Genomic DNA, 24,361 nt, shown 5'->3' on the forward strand with positions numbered 1-24,361 from the left:
GACAGGACACAGGGCAATGGCTTTAAACTGAAAGAGGGGAGATTTTGATGGGATCTAAGGAAGAAATTCTTCCCTCTAAGGGTGGTGAGGCACTGGCACAGGTTGCCCAGAGAAGCTGTGGCTGCCCCATCCCTGGAAGTTTTCAAGGCCGGATTGGATGGGGCTTTGGGCAACCTGGTGTAGCGGAGGGTGTCCCTGCCCATGGCAGGGGGGTTGGAACTGGATGATCTTTGAGGTTCCTTCCAACCCAAACCATTCTCTGATTCTACAATTCTATAATTGCAAATTCAGAACAGTGAATTTCTTAGTTGACGCTTCCATGCAAGAGGACTTGACAGCATTTTCTCACCTTTTAGTTAGAATTCCCACCAGCTAATATCAACGTAGAATGTCGATTTCAGGGATTTCTTTTAAATAAGCACCTTCTGTTAATAAAAATGGAAATGACATGCTTTTTCAGGAAAGTATTGGCTTGAATGATTTTCTCTGTCGGTACCTAGATGAAACAGTCATAAGAGAATAAATTTCTCTCAATTGCCTGTGGGTTGATGGGCATCCAGAGAGGATTTGGAGCCGGACGTCTGTCTTGGATCTGTACTTTCTCCTCCCATTGTACAAATCTGCTTCAGAAACGTCTCAAGGTGGAGATGCCGACCATGCTTTTATCTCCATTTGGCAGAGACGTTGGAAACGTGGTCGAAGCTCTGTATGGGGACCTCCCTCCCCCTATCATGCTGATCGGGCACAGCATGGGGGGGGCCATCGCCGTGCACACGGCGGTCGCCAATTTGGTGCCGAGTTTGCTGGGTCTGTGCATGATCGATGTTGTGGAAGGTAAGCGTGTGGACCCTTGGACAGGGTTCTGTACTCTTGGGTTGGGGTTCTGTTTTCCACGTTGGTCTTTTTTCCTTTTATCCCCAAATCCTTGAATACAGAAAATTTTCCCCGGTTTTTAAACCGGTGCTAATTCCATCCTCCTAACAGATGCTACCTGCACAAAAGTCTTTCTAGCATGACCCCTCCTTTTGCTTTTCCCAGGTGGGATCTCTGTTTGCTGTTTTCCTGATAATTTCTTGACAATATTTTCTTGCTAGCAGGGAGAAGGGTGGCTTTTTATATAATGCACAGAGCTGATGAGCGGTTACGTGCCTTCTTTTACTATCTGAATGTCCTACCTGTTCATATTATTAATAATAGTTAATATTAATTCTCTAATGTGAGAGCAGGTGTGACTGTAGGCTTAGGAGTACTGAGCTGTACTTTCCTTAACAGCTTTAAATCCCTGGTGAGCTCCAGCTCTCTCCGAGGGTGTTCTCCAGTAACCAGTTCTGTATAGAGGGATGTGGCAATTATTTCATCCGATGCCATAAAGTTAAAATACTTGGTTTTAGGTACAGCCATGGATGCGTTGAACAGCATGCAGAACTTCCTAAGGAGTCGTCCCAAAACATTCAAGTCACTTGAGAATGCCATTGAGTGGAGGTAATGGATGGGCTTATGCAGTCTCCAAAATCACTTGTTTGTGTAGCTTAACTCCTGAAGGAAACAAATTTTATATAATTTGTCTGTTTTCTTCTTCCGTGCTCACTTCCTCATCTCTTGTCACCAATTCCTTGGCTGATTTGGCAGGGAGAGAGAGGTCTCCAAGATAATTTCTGGGAGAGTTGGCTAGGCATTGGAGGAAGAGCCTCTAGGAGCTTCAGCTAGTGGAAAGCTTCATGATATGAATTGCAGCTTCCTTGTAAGTGTCCCAGCTGTAACAGAAGGAGCTTGAGATGTCCATCCCATGTGTAAGAGACAGGACTTATGTCTGATTCAGCAGGAATTACTGACACATTGGGCAGCCGAGTTGGAAAGGGAGAGGCCTCGTGGTTGAGTTTGTAGATTGGAGGACAGAAAGCCCAGTTCTGGTACCAGTACCAGGTACTCTCCCTGTCCACTGCAACGGAATGAGTATAACCCTATTTCACTGTTTCCCCACCAGCACTTCTCCCACAGGTCCTTTAAACTCCGTTACGGTGACAGTGGGGGGGTTCACGTGAGTCAACGTGTAGTGTGAGCCACTCCGAGCACCTCCTGGCAGCAGGAGCTTTGGGAACGGTTTGGGGAAATCCTGAGATGCAAAAAGGGCTTTTGCTCCTGTTTCTGGGCCTGCTGGTTACTGATTCTGTGGAGTAACTACTTCTGTCCTTCTGATTTTTTCTCTTCTAGCGTAAAAAGTGGACAGATAAGAAATCTTGAATCTGCCAGAGTTTCTATGGTCGGTCAAGTCAAACAGTAGGTGGTTTGTTTGGGTTTTCTTAAATCTCTCAACATCATTTTGTGTATTTTACTATACCTTTGCTACAGAGCACAAACGCACTTGGAAGTGCAGATTTCTTCTAGCAAATACAAATTTCTCATCATTCGATCACAGTTGATACCAGCAGCAGCACTGAATCATAATCATGGCACTCGGAGAAAGCTTGGCCAAAATTTCCTTGGGGAAAAATCCGCCAAGAGCCGTGTTTTAAAAAGTTTACTACTGCTGGTTGTGTATTCCTTCACTTGTTTACCTTTCCACACAGATTAAGAAATAAGTGTTGATGCGATGCCTCTTCAGAAATTGTGCTTAAGTCGTGTTGGCCTTCAGGGTATGGCTCCTTTTAGAAATTATTGAATTATCTGTTGCATTTTGGGAGTGATCTGAGGTGAGTTTGCAGGGATCAGAGTAAATCTGCTTGTGCTGCTCCTCAGCATACCTGGAGCCTTTGCAAACGTCTCACGCTCCGTTAAGGAAAGCTGTTGTTGATTGTTTGACCACTTCTGCCTCCTTTAAGCAACTCTTTGCATTTATATTTGCACTGGGATGGGTACATGTGCTGCACAGGCACTCGGTGCCGTGGCTAATCATGGCTGTGTCGTTCACCCACGACTGCTTTTAAACTTGAGGGCATTTTTTTTCAGCCAGTAGCTGAGAAATTACTGACCACTTTAGGTTAAAACCTGTTGGGTTTCTTTTTTTTTGTTGTTGTTTTGGCAGGGAATCAGTTTCTGGGTTTATTTTCACAGGTGTGAAGGGGCTGCCAGTCCTGAATGTCCGAAAGCCATAGTGGAGGGTATTATTGAAGAAGAGGAGGAGGAGGAAGAGGATGAAGAAGGGGGGGGCTCTGTCAACAAAAGGAAGAAAGAAGATGACACAGAGGTAGGGAATTTGCGTTTGCATGATGCTCCCCTGCAAGAGTAGCTGCTGGTACTTATCCAGATCATTCCAATATAAAGGGGAGCGACTCCAGAGACCAAAAACTTTGTATTGCGACTGTTGTTTTTCTTCTTCGTCTCGTGCTACTGATTCTATCTTGGACTGTTACCTGAAAGTGTGTGGTTTTGTTTTCTTTCCTGAGATGCTCACAGATTTGATGCATATGGCCTGAATGAGGGATGCTCTTTTCTGAGTTTTTGTGGTATTTCCATTCGTTTCCGCAGCATTGTAGCATTCAGGAGGTCTTGCAGGCAATTGAAACCTAGGAATGTAAATTCCTAGAGGAAAATCATTGTAGCCAGCTTAACCCCTTTTATTTCTGTGTCACTTAAGTGAGAGCCAAGTGTGGACATTCAGACAGTTTGTGAGCTGTCTGTGCCAGTGAAAGACAGCAAACTGAGTGCCCTGAATACAGCAGCCTTCTCTTGATCTATAGGTGTAGCTCCTGCTGACTTTCTTGTTCCCTACTTGTCTACTTTGGCTGTGATTTGGAGAGAAATTCAGGAGCAAGGGGAGTGAGCCCCTGGCCATGTGTAATCCACCAGAGGGAGCCAGTATTTTTTATATATGCTTCCAAGTGGCTCTCTGAGTTCATTTTATTTCAGCTGTTTTACTGGTCACTAACGCTGAGCTCTCTCTCCTCCCTGCAGACAAAGAAGGAGCACTTATACACGTGGCGAATTGAACTGGCGAAAACAGAAAAGTACTGGGATGGCTGGTTCAGGGGTTTATCTAACCTCTTCCTAAGCTGTCCAACTCCAAAGCTTTTGCTTTTAGCTGGTACGTGTCTCTTCCAGTGCTCTTTAGGTGCAGTGGCCGTTCGTTTCAGCCCCACTTGCATGTTAGAAAACAGAGTCAGCGTTTGGGTAATGTCCTTCTCTTGAGACTGGCAGATCTCTCTTCCATCTTGACTTTTCTATCTATCTTGCAATATCCTAAACCATTTGATCCGTGCAGATCTGGAATTAGTTCAGAGCCTGTAAAATCAGAATAGCACATAATGGCATACTGTGTATTGCTGCTGTTGGATGGGTGTTTCTGTTCCATGATGAGGAAGAAGAGCAAAGAGGACAGATCCAAGCTGCCCTCCAGCCTCCACTACAATGTTTTCCTACAGATATGGGCGTGTTTTGAACTTTTCAACTGAAAGTCAAGTTATCGATGTTTTACAGCCAACTGTAGGCCCTTTTTGTACCTACAAATACAGCGTGTAACCAGATAAATGCCCTTTCCAGTTGTAGGGAGGGATGTGTTCTTGCGGTTTTGGCTGGGATTCTTTCCTGTCACTTTACTCTCTTGAGGTGCAGCGGTGGAATGTCCTCGTGGTGGGTGTCAGAGATGTTTCTTTTCACGTTTTTCAAACCAAATGTCTCTTTCAAAATATCGAGTAAAGCCCTGCTTAGGCAGTCATGTTCTCTCTGGCTTTTCACCAATACATCTGTTAATTTGATTGTAGGTGTTGACAGGCTGGATAAAGATCTAACAATTGGACAGATGCAAGGTAAATATTTAATATTGTTACTCACTCCTTACTGTAATGTTCTTTTTGGATGATAGCTTGTTGCTATGACTACACGAACGAGAGAGCTGCAATGACTCTTACCAGGTGCAGTCTATAGCGAAACAAATGCGTGTTAAGAAATTAGTCCGTCCCAGGGTGTTCTCTAACTGTCTGTGGAAAGGTGGAGAAGTGGAGGAGGGAAAGGTTCAGCAGAAGTTGTGAAGGGCTGTTGCCATGTTTTTTGTTCAGTCTGGCGTTCAGTGTTTCAAGCAACGGAACTGCCACGCTTCTCTTGGATCAGAATTATTGTCTGCGAGGGCTTCTTTCTAATCTGTTTTTCCATTTCTTAACGACATTCCTGATGTTCCTAGCTAGAACGCTTGGCACCATCCAGAACTGTCTGGTCTCCTGATGTTTCTGGCAGACATCTGACCAAGATTAAGCATCTGCATTAATGTTTTGACTTTGGGGTTTGGTTTTTTTCCCCCCATCCCAGCTTCATTGATTTCCAGAGCAACCAGTACTGGAAAGTAGTATTGGGTAGCAGGATAAACATGATGTTAAGGTGGATCTGATAACGGTTCTGACTCTGAAAGGTAGTCTTGCCTGCACCTGAACCTCTGAGAAGCCTAGATTCATAGATTCATAGATTACTAGGTTGGCAAAGACCTTAGAGATCATCGAGTCTAACCATCCCTAATCCCCATTAAACCATATCCCTAAGTAGTTCATCCACCCTATTCTTAAACACATCCAGGGACGGGGACTCAACCACCTCCCTGGGCAGCCTGTTCCAGTGGCTGACAGCCCTTTCAGAGAAGAAATACTTCCTAACATCCAACCTGAATCTGCCCTGACTAAGCTTATGCCCATTTCCTCTTGTTCTGTCACCCATCACTAATGTAAAGAGCCCTTCCCCCACCTCCCCACCATCTTTTCTCAAGTATTTGTAGGCTGTAATCAGGTCTCCCCTCAGCCTCCTCTTCTCCAGGCTAAACAGCCCCAACTCCCTCAGCCGCTCCTCATAAGTTTTATTTTCCAGCCCCTTGACCAGTTTGGTCGCCCTTCTTTGGACTCGCTCCAGGAGCTCAATATCTCTCTTAAAGCGAGGGGCCCAAAACTGGGCACAATATTCCAGGTGCGGCCTCACCAGTGCCGAGTACAGGGGCAGGATCACTTCCCCGCTCCTGCTGGTCACACTATTCTTGATACACGCCAGTATCCCATTGGCCTTTTTGGCCACCTGGGCACACTGCTGGCTCATATCAAGCCGGTAGTCAACCAACACCCCCAGGTCCTTCTCCGCCAGGCAGCTCTCCAGCCACTCCTCCCCGAGCCTATAGCGATGCTTGGGGTTTTTATACCCCAAGTGAAGGACTCTGCACTTGGCCTTATTAAAGCTCCTGCCATTGGCCTCAGCCCAACGATCCAGTCTGTTCAAATCCCTCTGAAGGGCCTCCCTACCCTCGAGCAGATCGACACAGCCTCCCAGCTTGGTGTCGTCCGCAAATTTACTGAGGGTACATTCAGTCCCCTCATCCAGGTCATTGATAAAGATGTTAAACAGAACTGGACCCAGCACTGAGCCCTGGGGAACCCCACTGGTGACCGGCCTCCAGCCGGATTTAGCCCCATTTACCACCACTCTTTGGGCCCAGCCGTCCAGCCAGTTTTTAACCCAAAGGAGGGTGTGCCTATCCAGGCCAGCAGTTATCAGTTTCTCAACCAGAACATTATGAGAGACTGTATCAAAGGCTTTACTGAGGTCAAGGAAAACTACATCCACAGCCCTTCCCTCGTCAACCAGGCGGGTCACCCTGTCATAGAAGGTGATCAGGTTTGATTGGCAAGACCTGCCTTTCATAAACCCATGTTGACTGGGCCTGATCACCCGGTTAACCTGTATGTGCTCATTAACAGCACTCAAGATAACCTGTTCCATGACTTTGCCCGTCACTGAGGTCAGACTGACAGGCCTGTAGTTCCCCGGATCCTCCTTCCGCCCTTTTTTGTAAATGGGGGTAACATCCGCCAGCCCCAGTCCAGCGGAACTTCCCCAGTGAGCCAAGACTGCCCAAAGATAATGGACAGGGGTTTGGCAATGACATCCGCCAGCTCTCTCAGGACTCTCGGGTGGATACCATCAGGCCCCATAGACTTGTGGGCATCCAGCCGAAGGAGCAGATCCTTGACCTGTTCCTCTTGGATCACAGGAGCTTCGATCTGCTCTCCCTCCCTGCTCTCAGACACCATAGGCCAGCTCACCTGGGAACTACTGACCTTATTATTAAAGACTGAGGCAAAGAAGGCATTAAGGACCTCAGCCTTGTCCTCATCCCTAGTGACTAACGTACCCCCTGAGTCCAGTAGGGGCTGGAGGTGATCTTTAGCCCTCCTTTTGTTATTAATGTATTTATAGAAGGACTTTTTGTTGTCCCTTACGGAGCTGGCTAGTCTAAGTTCCAATTGGGCTTTTGCCTCCCTGATTATCTCCCTACATGCCCTAACTTCCTCCCTGTATTGATTCCTGGATGCCTGCCCATTCTTCCAAGACTTATAGACATCCCTTTTTCTTTTGAGATGTTCCCAAATCTCCTTTGTCATCCAAGCTGGTTTTCTACCCCGGCGGCTCGACTTCCGGCACACAGGGACAGCTCGCTCCTGTGCCTCCAGAATTTCCTTTTTGAATAGTAACCATCCCTCCTGCGCTCCCTTACCCTTGAGAGCTGTCTCCCATTGGACTTTGTTAACCAGACTTCTAAACAGCCCAAAGTCAGCTCGCCCAAAGTCCAGCTTGGCCGTTTTAGTGTTCCCTCTCCTAACTTCCCCTAGAATTGAGAATTCTATTATCTCGTGGTCACTATGCCCCAGGCGTCCTCCAACCTTCACATCTCCCACAAGACCTTCTCTGTTCACAAACAGCAGGTCTAGGGGAGCTCCTTCTCTAGTCGGTTCACTGACCAGTTGTGATAGGAAGTTTTTCTCCACACGCTGCAGGAACCGCCTAGACTGTTTCCTGACTGCCATGTTATACTTCCAACAGACATCAGGCAGGTTAAAGTCACCCATAAGGACAAGGGCTAGTGAGCACGAGACTTCCCCCAGTTGTCAAAGCCTAGCTTTGTTTTAATTCCTGGGAACCTGCTCTAGTTACACCTGGGGAAGATGAATTAAACAGCCAGTTCTTGCTTTCTCTGGGAACAGTTTGCAGTGTGTGTCGAACCATTTGCCCTAAACTTCTGTGCCTTCCCTGGTCCCTCTTTGCCAGATGCATATAGTGAGATTTAGTGAGGTTTGTTGGTAAAGAGTTTGAGATCCTTTTTAGAAGAGTTCATAAATTCACAGTGCTTTTAAGGGTGTAGCGTCTGATGTTTCCTGTGTACGCCAAGAACTGCTTGCCTAAATCATTGCTGTTAGGAATCAGGACCGCTTAAAAAAGCAGCCTCAGTGATGCCTCTCTTGCTCCACAGGGAAGTTTCAGATGCAGGTCCTCCCGCAGTGTGGCCATGCAGTCCATGAAGATGCTCCAGACAAGGTGAGCCCCACTGTAGGGTTGAAGCGAGGTAAGTCGTGGTCTTTACAGTTTAAATGCAAAAGAGGTGCTTTGTTTTCTGTGAGCAGAGATGATACTTCAGGGGTGGTTTTTGGCAGGACATCTTAACTGCCTATTTCCAAAACAGCTTGGATTTTTAAGCTGGCTGGAAAGCCCTGCCTAAGATGTTCCATGACACAGGGCTTGGCTAGGTTACAGATTTAACTCTCAGACTAGTGGTGATATAACTAACTCTTACCATGTGGAGCGTGGGTTTGTCCTCCCTGCCTTTCCTCGTGAAGTTCTCCGCTCTCCCTTGTGCTAAGCTGCATCTTTGGGGGTTGGTCTCTGTTTTTTCTGAGTTGGGTGGCTCACATTTTCCAAATACAAAACAAATGGTACTGAAACAGCTTACAGACTGACAGAGCAGTGCTGCTTCTGGGTGCTGCTGAACTTAGTGACCAGCTAGAAGCAGGAATGTGGTGCAGCCAGTGGAGCCTGTGGTTGGAAACATGTCTGCTTTTAAAGCCATGAGTGTAAAACTCAGCCTTTCTGTGGTTTGCTTTACCAATCTGAAATAGGGATTTTTACCTAAACATACTGAGTTCTTACCTTCTTTTTAATATAAATGCTAAGCGATATTATTGGTGTCAGGTCAGTGTCTTGATTTACTCTTTATAGGAATAACTTCCACTGTGATTTCACCAGACCTTTTTTACCTGGTAAACGTAGGCATCGTTTGAAGAATTTCTGAAAGAGGCAGTGAAAAAGTTCTGTCAGTTCTTGATTGTGTGGTCAGTGCCAGAGTAAAGGTGGAAGCATGTCGTTCCTTCTTTTATGTATAAACCAGTTATACAGAGCTCTTAGTTTTAAAGCAGCCAGTGTGATTCAGCAGGAGGGTCCTGGGGACACGGACCGTTGTTGGAAATGCTGCAGGCTTTGAAAACTACTGAATTTCATAGAATCATAGCATCATAGAATCATTAGGATTGGAAGGGACCTTAAAGATCATCCAGTTCCAACCCCCCTGCCATGGGCAGGGACACCTTCCACTACACCAGGTTGCCCAAAGCCTCATCCAACCTGGCCTTGAACACTTCCAGGGATGGGGCAAGTGTTTCTTGTTATCTTCATGTCCCTTTACATTCTGACCAATTTTTTTTTTTTTTTTCCCCCCTTTCCTCAGGTTGCTGAAGCTGTTGCAACATTCCTGATCCGTCACAGGTTTACAGAGCCCATCGGTGGATTCCAGTGGTAAGGCTCTGCGGGAGCCGGAGCTGGGCAGTCGTCGAGCAGAGCCCTTGCTCTTACTGTCCGTGCCTCTCCGTGTGGGAGTTTTAGCATAGTGCTGAAAACCACACGTGAACAAACAGCTTTGATGACAGCCAGTAATATTATTTGATGTTTGTGTTTTCTCTCCAAACTTCTTGCATATTAACTTGTCTTGATGAAACCTCCTTCTGTGGAGGGGAGGAGCGAAGCAGATCGAGTCCTTTGTAGCCTGCCAGCAGGCAGAGTTACAAGCTTTATGGTATTTAGTTTAAATAGCATTTTATTTAAGTAATCAGGGCTATTTAAGCAGTTAGACAGGTTAAGCTGTGTGCTTCATTTTGCCAACTTTCCCTACTTATCTCATGTGTTTTCATAACGAGCTGTAGAAGCCAGGCCTCTGCGATCAGCCGCACAGCGGTGAGAGTAGGTTGAGACTGATAAGGTCGATTGGAAAAACTCAACAGAGTCTTAGTTACAGTACCATAAAGTTAATAATTAAACCAATGCTTAGACCTCATCGAAGATGCTCATCTTTTTTACCATTCACCTGTAAGGTGATCCTAAAATAAGCATGTTTCTTAAGCAGTCCTGAAAAGTCCTCCAGCTTTTAGCTAAGAATTCTTCAACAAAAGCTAGAAGCCCCAAAACGTGTGATGCTGTAGGACTGGCAATGCCAAAGAGGTATCTTTTTCTTCCCCCTCCCTTTATCCTGTGCCCTTGGGGATGAAACAGTAGAAATGTAGGACCATGGACTGCATATTTTAAATCCAATGAATGGGTATAGTGTAGGTTGATGCGTAAAGGGTGAGAAGGGAGAAGACCAAAGGACTCTACTCCGTTGTAATGTTAAATCTCCACCAGGTATTTGGCAACCTGTGCTGTCTCTTCGAGCCTTTGAAGGCACTGGCCTGTTGCTCCTGCTATTGTGATTGTAGCAAAAGCAGCTTTAAAACAAGAGGCTTGGAGAAAGCAAGGTGGCTTAAGTCATAGCCAGCAACACATTGAGCTTTTGTGCTTCTCGCTGTTACGTAGCTTACAAGTTGTTGCATTCGTTGAGTACATCAACGATGATCTTAAGCTGCGTGCTAGACTCCTTTGGCCTTGTTTGGTTTTGGGTAATCCACTGAACTCAAGAGTGTCGTGGAGTCGAGTATCTGCAGAGGATACCTTGATTTTTTTACTCTCATTTTTACCATGAGAGTTGTAGAACACTGGCACAGGTTGCCCAGAGAGGTGGTGGATGCTCTGTCCCTGGAGACGTTCAAGGCCAGGTTGGACGAGGCCCTGAGCAACCTGATCTAGTTGGAGATATCCCTGTTCCTTGCAGGGGGGTTGGACTAGATGACCTTTGAAGGTCCCTTCCAGCCCTAATCATTCTATGATTCTATGATTTTAACGCGTGACTTTTCTTCCACTCTCCTTTTTCCCTCCTAGCGTGTTTCCTGCTTGTTAATACCCTGGTGTTCTCCAGCACTGAGTCCTGTTGTAAATAAACTGCACCAGAGGCCACTGTGATGTATCCATATCCTTTCATCTCTCCAGTTCAGCAGCAGTGAGAAGTTGGTGTGAGATTCATCCCCTAGAACTAGTTCTCCAGAATGTCTAAATGCTTAGGGACTTCCTTGCTGGGAAGCAGCTTGTACTGAAGACCATGAAAAGCTCTTCAGGCCCTTGGAAGTGGGCTCCTCTCTGCTGCCGCAAGGAAAGACCTCCTGAAATCCCAAGTAGTCGATCATACCGATCTCCATCAATTCTCAGGCTTTCCTGGACCCAACTAAGGGGCTGTTGGAAGTCCAGATCCACCGAGGGCATTGCAGCAGAGCCAAAGGCTTCAGGATTTCTCCATGGAGTTGTCTAATCGTCTTCAAAGTGCCCCTTAGGGTTTTTTTTTTTTTATATACACGTTTCTTTCCCCTAAAGCAGATGAGGAATCGGCTTCGTTGGGAGCTCAGGTTTCGTCTCACCAGTGCCAGCCTTATGGGTTAAGCTGCAGGAAGAGTCTAGATGCTGCTTTCCTGCGCAAAGTTGGACAGGACTGTAAAACAAAAGGGCGAGGGGGGACCGTGAGCTCCGTTTCAGAGTCTTGCAGCTTGCTTAATACTCATTTCAGGTTCTCAGTGAGAAAAATAGCCTGGATAACTTCACAGGCAGGGGACTCTGGGCCTGTGTTTATGGGGAAGACCCAAGACCAGCAGTAACAATGTGGTCAAACGACGTGTTTGGTCGTTTTCTGCCCCGGGAATGTGTTCATGCTTCCCTTCTAGTAGCTGCTGCACACAACTGAGCGGAGATCAGCACCTTTTGGATGGAAAAAATGCAGAAAGCGCAGTAGATCGAACCCTGGAAGAGCTTGGAGTCAGTCCTGCTGGTGTTGATGCAGACGTGTGAGCAGCTGCTGCTGCGTTATGCTCCCCCCAGTATTGGAGGAAAGACCTTGTTTCCACTGTCACTTCCTAGACCGCTTCGCCGCCTGCCTTCCATATTTCCATGTAAACGCGGGTAGTTACACGGAGAGCTTTTCTTCAGGGTTAAATTATCCACAGACAGTGCATCAGATTGCTTTCACCTAAGAATCACGCGTGAGCGTAAGAGCAGACACGTTGTGGAGCAGTTTGTCCTCAATATTTTGCTGATGGATGTCTGAATTATTGGGTTTTTTTTTTTGCCTTGTGTCCATAACCCCTTTGATGCTGTATGATGAAAGCAGTATTTTAATGCTGTTTTGCTGAGGCACAGTTCTGTTGTCAGCCAGATTCGGGAGCTCCGATGTGCATCTGTGTGTATGTCCTGTGACAAAAGCCAGCAGGAATTCTTGGCATTTGAGAGGTGCAGGTGGGGCAAAGGGAGACGGTGCAAAGAGCTGACAAAGCCCAGTTTAACGTTGGCATTTACCCCGGTGGAGAGCCACTCATCTCTGATTCATTCACACGTGAGCCCTGGACACAGCAGTCATGGCCTTCCTGACACGTCAGGGTGAGAAACGCCTGAATTAGGGACAAGAAATTCTCGTTCCGCAGATCTCTCCTCTCCCCTGGCACTTTGGCTGTTGGCACTCAGGTGTCACAAGAGCGATTGCTGGCTCCTGGCGCTGCCCTCCGTGCGTCACCGTGTTAATTCTTGCATTGTTTTACTGTGACCTTGATGTAACGTCCACCCCTGGCTTGGTTGCTGATGGATTAAATGGATCTCCAGTAGTTGAGGTGCAAAATAGCACTTTCCCCAGTTGTACCCTGAAGATTGGCAGAATTCTCGGTCCGTTCCAGATGACTCCTGTGTTCAAATTATTAGAGATTAAATAATACAGTGTGTGTGTGTGTCCAGAGTCTCTCTTCACGGGATAGTTAAGCACGTGCCTGTCGTTCCCACGAATGAGCTCGGGAAAGCCGCATCCCTCCGTGCTGAAGTTACTGGGAGGATCTGGCTTTGAGTGATCCGTTGCGGGAACTCCTCGTGTTTGCCTCTCATGTGATCCCTTTCATTTGCTTTTCCAGTTTGCAAGATATTAAAAAAAAAAAAAAAAAACCCAAACAAAAACCCACGGAATAAACCTCCACGGAAAGCAAAAGAAAATGAGTTTTGTATTCTGTAGAAGCACCGCTGGAAAATGAATGACTGTTTCAGAATCCTGTGGGCTCCCCAGCATTCTCTTTTGTTGTGAACATTTGAGAAGTGAGTGAAAAAAAAAAAAATAAATATTTCGACAGCCTGTTTAATGTGGCGTGTAGTGCTGGCTCCAAAAAAAGGGGACAATGGGGACAGCAGCACTAGTGGGTGGTGGGTGGAGGGGGAATTCCTTTCGGCTCTGTCCAGCCACGTACATTTTTTGGGATTGTACTTTTGCCTGAAAAATATTCATGCTCCTCCTGCAGTTTCTTCTCCTTTTTCAGGGAGCTACAGGCGGAGATAAATGGTATTTAGGGGAAGGAGAGCACAGACCGTGGTGAGAGTAACTGCAGAGAGAAGAAACATTCTCTTTGACTCGTGAAAAATGGGAACGTCCAGAAAATTCCCCCGTAACCACCAGCTTTTCCCTGCGTTTTTCCGCAGCCTGCGGCGCTCTGCTGTGTCTGTAAAAGCAGATAAACGGGAGGGAATTGTCTGAATTGAAAGGAAGCCGGTTTTCCGCTCGCACTTTTGATCATTTAGAAACCTCTCTTGCTTTCGTTCCCGTTGTTGGATTGGGAATTGGTGGAAACTTTCACAGTGGAAAATCCCGAGGCTTGGCAGGAGCAGAAGATGCAGTTTGGGAGGCTGGTTTGTTGCAGGGTTCGCTTTTTAAATTTTGCAAATCCGACCCGGGACGGGTTTTGTACGCACCGAACAAAACCCTCGGTGACTTGTAGGTTCCAGGAGCATTGGGATTGTTGGAAAAAGATATTTCCTGTATTGCTGAAACTTGTAGTTTTGCTTTGAATACGGATCCTGCGCACGCAGAGCTCGGCTGCGGGTCTTTGCCCGTGCTTAAGCCAGCAAAGCTTTGCCTTTTTTTTCCGCCTGCCCTGGTCCGGGTGGGAAGTGGGTGGGAGATGATACCGAAGCCAATTAAAAATATTGATGCTTATTGCGACTGGAGGTCGCTTTCTCTGCAACCAAGACACCCTCTGGAAAAATAGAAGCACTGAGGTGAAGCCCAGAGTGACTTTTAAACTGAGCTCACGGTCGGGGAGCTCTGAGAGGTGGTGGTGGTGGTGGGAGAGATCCCATTGGTAACACCAGTAGCCCAGTAAATACCGCACTGGGGCTGTTCTGAGTGAACCTCCTTGGTTTTCCTGTCTCCGCAGCGCAGGGCTGAGCGGTTGCAGTAGGACAAAGCCACGTGCTGTATGAAATTCAACCAGACCAAGCGCCGGGTCCTGCACTGGGGCCACAACCACCCCCCTGCAGCGTTCCAGGCTTGAGGAAGTGTGGCTGGAAAGCTACACAGCAGAGAAGGACCTGGGGGTGCTGGTCGGCAGCCGGTTGACCATGAGCCAGCAGTGTGCCCAAGCAGCCAAGAAAGCCAACGGAATGCTGGCACGGATCAGAAACACAGCTTTGTGTTGATTTTTCTCCACCTCCTTGACTTCAGCACCAACGTTTCTCCTCCCTTCCGCTACTGCCTTTTATCTTGGGTGTGGAAGGGCCCCGGGAGGAGAGATCTTGGGAGGTGTCTGGCAATCAGCCGTTCACCAGTTTGAACTGGTGCTCAACCCTCCTGAAAAATCTAAGACCTTAGATCTTCAGGCAAGGTCAAAAAAAAAAAAAAAAATAGTTGACGGGTTGTCGTTTCCAAGAAAACTTGGCCCTGGTGTGTTCTAACGCCCGTCTCCGAGCCCGGCGTTCCGCTCACACCCCGAAACTGCCGTGTGTGTTGCCCAGACGTGCCTCCCGTGGCTGTATCCTCTGCCCTGGTCCATCCGGTAACGCTGCGCCCTCGGCACCGTGTCCGTGAGGCATCCCGATCCTGCGGGATAGTGCCGGGGTGTTTGCTCCGAGCTTTGCTGTTGGATGCTTGGCCGGTTTGGGCCAAGCTTTCCCGGTCTGGCAGGGTGACCTCACACCACGTGCTGCCGTTTCCCGAAAGGAAAATGTGTGTGTGAGTTCTTGGGAGCCCACGCTCCGTGTCCTGCGTCAGCCTCATCTTCTTCATGTCTTGTTCCGTGTCCGTTTCCCTAAGCATTTGTGAAAATCCTGGGATACGTCCTTCTTCAGCTGTGGGTGCTCGGGCTCCTCGGAGCAGCCCGTGTCCATCCACCTCTTCCTGGGACATCCCCAGGGCCAGCCCCAAGCCTTGGCTTTTTCCCATGGCTCACGGAAGCAGCTCCTCATCCCAAATATTTCCCCCATCCCTTCTCTGTGCTCCAAGGAGGTGGGGGGTGGGATGCTTTAGCCACAGTTTTTGCTTTTCCTCCGTGACCGCTGGCTCCCACGTGTAGGGAAACATCTGAAAATAATAAACCGCGGCGCTCCGGCTGTTAAATACCCCGTGCTGCGTCGGACCGTCTGTTTTGTAGTGCCGGGCTCGGTGTTTCTATCCGAAAAGCAGGAATTTAAGCTCTGGAATTGCACAGACTGCTTTACATTCAGGCAGGCTAAACAGAGCCCAAAAGGGCTCCTGGAGCAGCTTCCCGGCGCTCCAGCTCCTGCTCCCCTGCCCCAATCCTGCTCACAGCTCCGCGTGCCTACCGAAGGGTTAATCCGGGCTTGGATAAACGCAGCCACGGAGTGAAAAATGCACATTTTTCAACCCAAAGCGAGCGGGACAGCCCTGGGAGAGCTCTGCCTGGTGTTTCCATCCCCCTCCCTGATTTGACGGGGCAGCCGGGACCCCCGGGGCGCTGGATGTGCCCAGCCTGCGGTACCGGCTGCCGCTCCATCCCGGAGCTCCCCAACCTCATCCCAGCGTCGCGCCGGTGAGGCCGGATGGATGCCAGGTTGGGGAGTTTCTACGAGCGTTCTCCGGCTCGACCCTCGCTTCATCCGGGCTGCCCTCCGTGCCAGGTGCCCGAGGAGAGCGCCGCGGGCCCCCTGCCCGAGCTCCAGTTGCTGCCAGAGAGCCCTCCTGCCTCTTTCCGCCTTCCAGTCACGCAGGTGCTGCGGTCGGGCTGGAGAAAGGGAGCTTGTCTTCGGGAACCCCGGGGGAGCGACGTTTGCCCGAGCAGCCTGGGGGCCAGGGTGGCTGGAAGGCAGCAGCTGCCTTTTTCTCTCCCCAAGGACCCTCTTACAGTGACTGCCCTGCCAAAAAAAGTGCCCCCACCTTGCCGGGGTGCAGAGGAGGGGGGGTCCGGGCTGTTGTTGGGATGAGAGCGGTGTGTGGGGCTGTGCAATCAAGCCCAAGATGCAGCCAGGTACTGCAGCAGGATTGTCTTTGGTCTGGCTCTCTATGGCTATCCTGTTCACTCTGAAGCCTACTGATGACTGTAGAAATGCCATGTCACTGCCGGTCGCATTATCAGAGAGATTTTTCATTTAGGGCTGGAGGAGGGGGCTTGTGGGTACATTTAGGGTTGGGGCTGGAATCAGGAGTGAGGGGACACAGGCTCGTACACACCCCCACATCATCCCGTCAGGTGCCACACCAATTATTTTAATTACTTTGTCACTCCAATTTCGTGTCTTTTTGACTTTATTTTCACCGGTTTCAGCCGTGGCTGAGCAAGTGCCCCTGCCCCCAATAGCACCCTGTGCCACTGCCACCCCCTCCCCTCCCTCCTTTTGCTGGCAGCCTTGGGGACGGGCTGCGCTGGGGTGGCTTTGCCACCCATGGGTGCTACATCCCCGAGCCCATGGCGGCTCAGTCTTGTGGATCGACACTGCATGGCCGCCGAAATTCCTGCCCGTGCTCGTGGATCCACTTATTCGCCACTGGAAGGGACAAGGACAAGGACTCCCATCTGTCTCTGTCCCCTGTCCACCCTCCTCCCACCCCACTCCGCTACTGGTGACATGATTTTCCCTATTATTTCCCAGCATCTCTCGCCTCCCCGCCGGCAGAGCTGCCCCTCCAACCCCATGTCACCCCAGGGTGACACCGGGCACCGTTTCTCACCCCATTTGTCCCCGGCCAGGACAGGGCAGCCAGCGTGCAGGGTGTCCCCGTCCCCGTCCCCGTTCCTCCGCAGGTTCCACCAGAAGAGAGCTGCGTTCTGCGGAGCAGAGAGGGGCTGGGAGACTTGGGGTTTGGCACCTCAAATCCAGGCAGGAGCCCAAGGGTTGGGGTCTGGCACCCCTAAAACAGAGCTGGGGGCCCCAGAATTGGGGTTTGGAACCCTAAAACAGAGATGGGAGCCCCAAAATTGGGGTTTGGCACCCCAAAATGGAGCCCTGGGGTTGGGGTTTAGAACCCCAAAACAGGCAGGAGCCCAAGGGTTGGGGTTTGGCACCCCTAAAACAGAGCCAGGAACCCAAGAGCTGGGGTGTGACGCCCCTAACACAGAGCTGGGAGTCTTGGGGTTGGGGTTTTGGCACCCCAAAATAGAGCTGGGACCCCCGAGATTGGGTTTTGACATCCCAAAACACAGATGGGAGCCCCAGAATTGGGGTTCGGCACCCCAAAACAGAGTCTGCAGCTCTAGAGTTGGGGTTTGGCACCCCAAAACAGATCAGGGAGCCCCAGGGTTGGGGTTTGGCATCGGGACAGGCTCGGCCACAATTCCCTGTGAGAGACGGGACACACAAGAGCAGCGTCCACCCCTTCCCTGCTCCCGGGGGGGCTTGTGTGGGTCTCCCTCACCTTAACCACGGGCACGCTGAAGTTGGCGTAGATGAAGGCGGTGGAGCCGCCGGCCTCCACTGTGCTCAGCTGGAAAAGGAGCAAAAATATGAGCTGTGGCATTCCCTCTGTGATATGGCTGCTTTGCATGGGGAAACTGAGGCACAGAACTTTCGGTTCCCCATGGCATTTCCCTCGCTACGACGTGGCACAAGCTCGTAAATACCCTGCAGATATTGTCATTTAGCGTCCCATCACAGTCTGATTTAGGGCTGCCCTCGCTTATCTCAAACCCTGTTCACTCTGAACCCTACTGATGACCATGCAAGTGCAGTCTCTCTAGGCCTGGAAATGGTGGGGGGCACTCACGTAGATCATGACTGTGGCGATCCTGTTGCCTGACTTCATTCTGTAAAGGGGGCTCTTCCTGGACTGCCCCAAGAGCAAGGAGGTGGGGATGGTCAATTCCGTGGGCACAGTCAGTCCCACGTTGACACGGCTCGGCCTGGAGGCACCTCGCACCCTAACGGAGCTGGTGGCTCTGAGCTGCCCCCAGGGAAATCTCTCCCTCTCCCTTCTTTTCTCTCCCTTCCTCCTTCTTTCCCTCTTTCCTCCCTCCCCTCCCAGGAACATCCCAGGGATCACCATGGGGACACCCCCGGGGACCATCCAGGGACCTCCCCCCAGGCAGCCATCCCAAGAGCATCGCAGGGATCACCCCAGGGTCCACTTCCAGGAACACCTGAGGGACCAGCCCAGAGATCACCCTGGGAACCACCTCAGGGACCACCCCAGGGACCCCCCTGGGCACTATCCCAGGGATGACCATGGGGACCACCCCAGGGTCCACCTCTAGAAACATACGAGAGACCAGCCCAGAGACCATTTCCAAGAACATCCCAGGGACCACCCAGGTGACCATCTGAGAGACCACCCCGGGAACCATCCCAGGATCACCCCAAGGACCACCACAGGAACCACCCTGGGCACCACCCCATGACCGCCCAAGCAGCTCCCTGACCGTGGCGTGGTCGAAGTGTGGCTCGTAGTGGCCTCCCAGCCCATAGTTGACCACCTGCAGGTACTCAGCGTAGGGTGGCCGCAGGTCCAGGCCGGTGACAGCAGCGATGCGCTGCTCCAACGCCCGCACCACCGGGTCGGCGGTGTCCTTCAGCCACGCGCTGTGGGAGCACCCCACCTTCAGCCCCCCGAATTCACGTGTGGCTGGGCTCAGCCCTCGTGGCACTGCTGCGTGTGGAGGACCCAGGCCTCCCCAGCATGGCTTCACTGCAACCTTGGTGGTGGCAATGGGGCCATGGTGGTTCTGCTGGCTGGAGGACAAGGGAGGGGGTGGGTGGTCACTACCTCTTGCTTATCCGGTACTCAGCTTTCTGCTGCTTCTCACCGGAGGCGACCACGGACCTCTGTAGCTGGAGGACACATGGTGGGGGAGATGTTGCTGCAGATGGGGACCCCCACACCAAGCAGGGATCCCATTCAGGGTCAAAACTGGGGGGTTTATACCAGCTGGTGGCCAAACATCCCCACCCCAAGGTGTCCCGCCAAAGTGACGGATGCAGCGATAGCAGTTGGATCCGACCCAGTTGGGTGTCACCAAGTCAAGCCTGACTGGGAAGGGGTTTAGGTGCATGTATGGACCTAGTTTCTCCCCAAAATCTTTTGGAGGGCTCAGATGGAGCTAAGCTGGGCTCATCTCTGCCATGATCTCGCTGCAGAAGGCTTTGGCTGAGCTCTGGCTTAAAACCCCTCCTTATCTCCGCATGCTCAGGGTGGTCCACCCTGGGCCACCAGCTCTTGGAGCACCCTCCTCCAGGAGAGGAACATCCCTGGGGACGGGGCTGGCTCACCCAGGGCCCTGCCAACCCCTTGATGGTCTCAGCCTCGTCATCGCTGATGAAATCGTGATACAAAGCCACGTAGGGTTGGATCCGGACCATCTCCTTCTTGGCAGGTTGGAGAAGGAGGTAGGGGCTGCCGTTGGTCTCATAGGAGCAGCCAAGGTGTGGGAGATGCTCCGGGGCTGGCTGGGGAGACAGAGGACCAAGGAGGGTGTGAGAGAGGGGACGGTGGTGGGATGGGGGCCCATGGCACCCCCCTGCCAGCCCCACCTGACTGCCCGGGCGCTGGCACAGCTCCTCGTAGGCGTCGCGGCTCTGCAGGCGGGTGCCGTTGGGGCGTCGCAGGGGTCTGGCGCTCACCGCCGTCCCCATCTCCAGCAGCTTCTCGTACTTGACCACGTTCCTCGCCACCCTTTGGTTACTGGGGTCTGCCGGAGAGGTGGTGTCACCCGAAACGCCGTGTCCCCATCACCCCCCTTCCCTGGCATCAGTCCCTGGAGAATTGCCCCCTGTGGGGGCAAGAAATGGGGTGGAGGCGGCTGGTGCCGTGCAGAAGTGATGGGAACACCCCAAAATCTCTCCTGCCTCCTGCCACATTCAAGGTCGCCCCACGTACCGTAGTGGAGAAACTCCCTGGAGAGGCTCAAGGCATGGGAGATGTTTCCAGCCTGGATGGGGGAGCGGGGAGCCCGTGAGCACCGCTCTGCCCACGGTTTGGCTCTACCAGGCACCAGAGCGATGAGGATGGGACTCAGGCCGTACCATGAAGTAGGAGAAGGCGAGATGGTCCAGAGCATCCTCCAGGCTGCTCCGGTCCTCCGGGTTCCAGCTGCCGTAGGAGAGGCGGAAGAGGCCGACAGCCTCCTCCAGCCACGCGATGGAGTGGTAGTAGTCGCCCGTGTCGTAGGCCACCTGCGAGGCAGCGCCGCGCCCGGACCCACCAGCTGGGCCAGCCTGGCCTGCATCCCGTCCCCACCCTGTCCCATCCTGTCCCATCCAGTTCCATCCTATCCCACCGCATCCTCACCCCCATCCTCGTCCCTTCTGACTCATCCCATCCCCTTCTCATCCCATCCTATCCCCATCGCCATCTTCATCCCAATCCTACCCTTATCCCCATCACCATCTTCATCCCAATCCCACCCTTATCCCCTCCCATCCTGTCCCTACTCTGTCTCATCCCATTCCATCTCCATGCCATGTCATCCCATCCCATTGCAATTCCCACCCATCCTGTCCCATCTCATCCTGTCCCCTCCCCATCCTTGTCCTCATTCCTTCCCATGCCATCCCCATCCTGTCCCATCCCTTCCTTTCCTGTCTCATCTCCGTCTCCATCTCCATCACCTCTGTCTCCATCCCCATCATCTCCGTCTCCATCTCCATCCCCATCATCTCCATCTCCATCATCTCCATCTCCATCTATCTCCGTCTCCATCTCCATCTCCATCTCCATCCCCATCCCCATCTCCATCTCCACATCCGTCTCATGCCATGCCATCCATCCCTTCCTATCCCACGCCATCTAAACACATCTCATCCCATTCCATCCCATCCCGTCCCACCCCACCTTGTCCCACCCTGTCCCACACTCGGACACTCCAGCCCAGCTCTGCGGCAACACTCAGAGGACCCTGCCCTGAACAAAAACCCCTGTCAAAGCACCCAAATCCCCTCTTAGGGATTTACGGACCCGATTTTACCCCCGAGTCAGGGCTGACCCCGTACCCGACCGGGATGCTGGGCCAGGAGGTCTCGCCCAGGCCACCGGCTCAGCTCTTCCCTCCCCCGAGCCACGACGCAGCAAGAAGCCCCGTTATTTGGGCGAGAGCTGAGCGGCGCTGGCAGGCGGGCGGATGCCTGCGGGCTGAGTCAGAGGGGCCCCTCCGCATCCATGCGGGAAGAAAACCCAACGGCTATCCCTACGGAAGCAACATCTCGGGCTGGAAAAGCTTTTGGCGGGGGAAGGCTGACGGGGTGAGCCCTCACCTTGCCCACGTGGAAGCAGTCATCAGCAGAGAGGAAGAAACGCCGGCGGGGGCTGTAGAGGGGTGGGCCGTTGGCGCCGGCGCGCTGGAAGACGCCGTTGGCCATGCCCTTGACGCTGAGCGCGTAGACGTCCTGCAGCCGCATCAGTGCCCGGGCAGCCCCGTCCAGGTCCTCAGCTCCAGGAAGCTCCTGCTCAACCTCCTTGAAGCTGGCATGGAGTGCTGAGGGTGGGTAATGGGGTGCACAGAGGGGGATTAAAGAGGTTTTTGGGGTGCAATCACTGTTACCAGCCCTTCTCCAACTCCGGGGACTCCACATGCTGCTCCTCCACCCATTCCTCTGCTCCTCCACTCAATCTCCTGCTCCTCCATCCATCCCTCTGGCTCCTCCATCCATCCCTCTGGCTCCTCCACCCGTTCCTCTGCTCCTCCACTCAACCTCCTGCTCCCCTACCCTTTATCCTGCTCCTCCACCCATTCCCCTGCTCCTCCATCCACTCCCTGTCACCTCCCAGCTCTCCCCAGGTGACAGAGGGGACACGTGGCCGAGCATCCTCCCCCTACCCTGGGTGTTCTCAGTGGCCTCGTCGCTGTAGATGACGTTGGGCCAGTCGGAGTGAAGACGCTTGATGAGGCTGAAGGCCAACAAGGGGTTGTCCACCGAGGCCTTGGGGTCTTGGTGCAGCGCCTGGACCTTCTCATAAAACCTGCAAGGCACCCACTGGGTGACACTTTGAGTGATGCTCCCGAGTGGTGACACTCCTGGGGTGGGCTCCAGAGCCTGGACCCCCCCCCATAGCAGAGCAGCCCAGTCCCAGCATCCACTTTTGGCCAAACCAGGGCTGGAGAAGCCCTATGAAGGCTGGTGGGTACGTGAGGATGGCCGGTGACCCACATCCCAGCCCAGCGTTGGGGGGGACCACATCCTCCTCCCGGGACATGGCTGGGGAGGTGCCGACAGCACCCGGGCTGCGCTCCCCACCCCCTCACGATGCCCCGAGGGGCATTTCGGGGTACCCCCAAAAAACTGGGGGGGGGGGGAGTGGGGAGGGTGTAGGCTGGATCACACCCCCCCCCCCCCCCAGCGCAGCACCCACCCTTAGAACGGGGGATACGGGTGCCTGGCGGGGAGGGGGGCTGCGCGGGCGCACCCACGCGTGACCGCGACGGGGTGGCGGGTTTTTGGGGGGGGGGGTCCCGGTACCTGGCGAGGCGGCGCAGGCGGCCGCTCTCCTCCCGCAGGTAGGCGCGCAGGCGGCGCAGCAGGCGGCCCTCGGAGCCCAGCGCCCGGCGGACGCTCAGCAGCGCCGAGAAGGTGTCGGCGGGGGCCGGGGGGGGCAGCAGCGCCAGCAGCACCCCCAGCCCCAGTGCGCCCAGTGCCCCCCGCGCCCCCCGCATCCGCCCGCCGCCGCCGTCGGGAGAGGCCGGGGTAAAGGGGGGGGGGGGGGGGGGGGGGAGGGCGGGGAGGCCCCGCCTTTGGGGGGGGATGGGGGGGAGGGGATGGGGGGATGCCCCGGATCCGCCACGCTGGCTTGGGGGGGGTGGGGGCGTGGTGCTGCTGGGCCCCGGCCCGCCCTGGTCTCATCCTGCCTGTGCGCATCCCGTCTGTCCCTGTCCCCATCCCGCCTGTCCCTGTCCCCTTCCTGCCTGTCCCTGTCCCCATCCTGCCTGTCCCTGTCCCCATCCCATCCCGCCTGTCCCTGTCCCCATCCTGCCTGTCCCTGTCCCCATCCCATCCTGTCCCCATCCCGCCTGTCCCTGTCCCCATCCTGCCTGTCCCTGTCCCCATCCCATCCTGTCCCTATCCTGCCTGTCCCTGTCCCCATCCCACCTATCCCTGTTCCCATCCTGCCTGTCCCTGTCCCCATCCTATCCTGTCCCCATCCCGCCTGTCCCTGTCCCCATCCCACCTATCCCTGTTCCCATCCTGCCTGTCCCTGTCCCCATCCTATCCTGTCCCCATCCCGCCTGTCCCTGTCCCCATCCTGCCTGTCCCTGTCCCCATCCCACCTGTCCCTGTTCCCATCCTGCCTGTCCCTGTCCTCATCCCATCCCATCCCATCTTGTCCCCATCCCATCCCGCCTGTCCCCTTTTTTTCTGGCCTCATCCTGCCTGTTCCCATCCTGCCTGTCCCCGTCCCATCCTCTCCCCATCCTACTGGTCCCCGTTCCCATCCCATCCTGTCCCCATTCCCATTCCATTCTGCCTGGCCCCCTCTTGTCTGTCCCTGTCCTGTTCTGGCCCCATCCATCCCATCCCCATCCTACCCTGCTTGTCCCTGTCCCATCCCGTCCCCATCCTCTCTGTCCCTAATTCCGTGCTGTTCCCACCTTGCCTGTCCCCATCCTGTCCTGTCCTGGTCCTGTCCCCATCCTGTCCTGTCCTGTTCCCATCCCATCCTGCCTGTCCCCTTCTTTTCTGGCCTCATCCTGCCTGTCCCCATCCTTCTTTCCCTGTCCCCATCCTGTCCTGTCCTGTCCCAGTGAGATGAGGGTGGTGGGCTGGGGACATCTCATTGGATTCCCACCAACAGTGTGGATGCTTTCTCACAGACAAACCCTCAGCAGAATGGGTGCTCAGGTGTCCTGTCTGTGGGGACAGCACCACAATGGCACCCCAAAACTTGCCCCCTCCCTCCAAGTGTCCCAGCCTTTGGTGTCCTCCCCGGAGCCTCCTGGGGAAAAATGGGCTGGAACCAGCTGAACCTCCCAAAGGAAAGCTCAAGAGAAGTTGGGAAACGTGGGTTTCTCCCAGGGTGGCTGCACCCACCAGGTGG

The 24,361-nt window shown here is 52.8% G+C and overlaps 2 protein-coding genes across 3 annotated transcripts in view; one reads left to right on the plus strand and one right to left on the minus strand.

Annotated features, from left to right (window-relative positions):
• Positions 1-12,511, plus strand: part of PPME1 (protein phosphatase methylesterase 1) — a 38,527-nt gene extending 26,016 nt beyond the window's left edge. Inside the window, exons 6-14 of one of the 2 annotated variants that reach the window (XM_086622429.1) lie at positions 680-834; positions 1,392-1,482; positions 2,212-2,277; positions 3,052-3,184; positions 3,892-4,021; positions 4,698-4,742; positions 8,213-8,277; positions 9,461-9,528; positions 10,981-12,511. In XM_086622429.1, coding sequence (XP_086478555.1) covers positions 680-834; positions 1,392-1,482; positions 2,212-2,277; positions 3,052-3,184; positions 3,892-4,021; positions 4,698-4,742; positions 8,213-8,277; positions 9,461-9,528; positions 10,981-10,999 — 772 coding nt within the window. In that variant the 3' untranslated portion in view covers positions 11,000-12,511. Of the gene's footprint in view, positions 1-679; positions 835-1,391; positions 1,483-2,211; positions 2,278-3,051; positions 3,185-3,891; positions 4,022-4,697; positions 4,743-8,212; positions 8,306-9,460; positions 9,529-10,980 lie in introns of those variants that run through there. The other variant, XM_086622437.1, reaches the window with a different exon arrangement.
• A 4,308-nt stretch (positions 12,512-16,819) lies between these two features.
• P4HA3 (prolyl 4-hydroxylase subunit alpha 3) lies at positions 16,820-22,982 on the minus strand. Its single transcript, XM_086616424.1, has 13 exons — positions 22,789-22,982; positions 22,149-22,291; positions 21,586-21,806; positions 20,359-20,508; positions 20,213-20,264; positions 19,867-20,024; positions 19,606-19,782; positions 19,103-19,167; positions 18,759-18,918; positions 18,107-18,169; positions 17,759-17,827; positions 17,075-17,171; positions 16,820-16,890 (listed from the first exon to the last, which is right to left on the minus strand). Exons 1-13 carry the CDS (start codon positions 22,980-22,982, stop codon positions 16,820-16,822), a joined length of 1,620 nt encoding a protein of 539 aa, XP_086472550.1.
• Between the last annotated feature and the right edge of the window lie 1,379 nt (positions 22,983-24,361).

The sequence above is a fragment of the Tauraco erythrolophus genome, chromosome 1 (genome assembly GCF_009769465.1).
Source record: "Tauraco erythrolophus isolate bTauEry1 chromosome 1, bTauEry1.pri, whole genome shotgun sequence".
NCBI classification, from domain to species: domain Eukaryota; kingdom Metazoa; phylum Chordata; class Aves; order Musophagiformes; family Musophagidae; genus Tauraco; species Tauraco erythrolophus.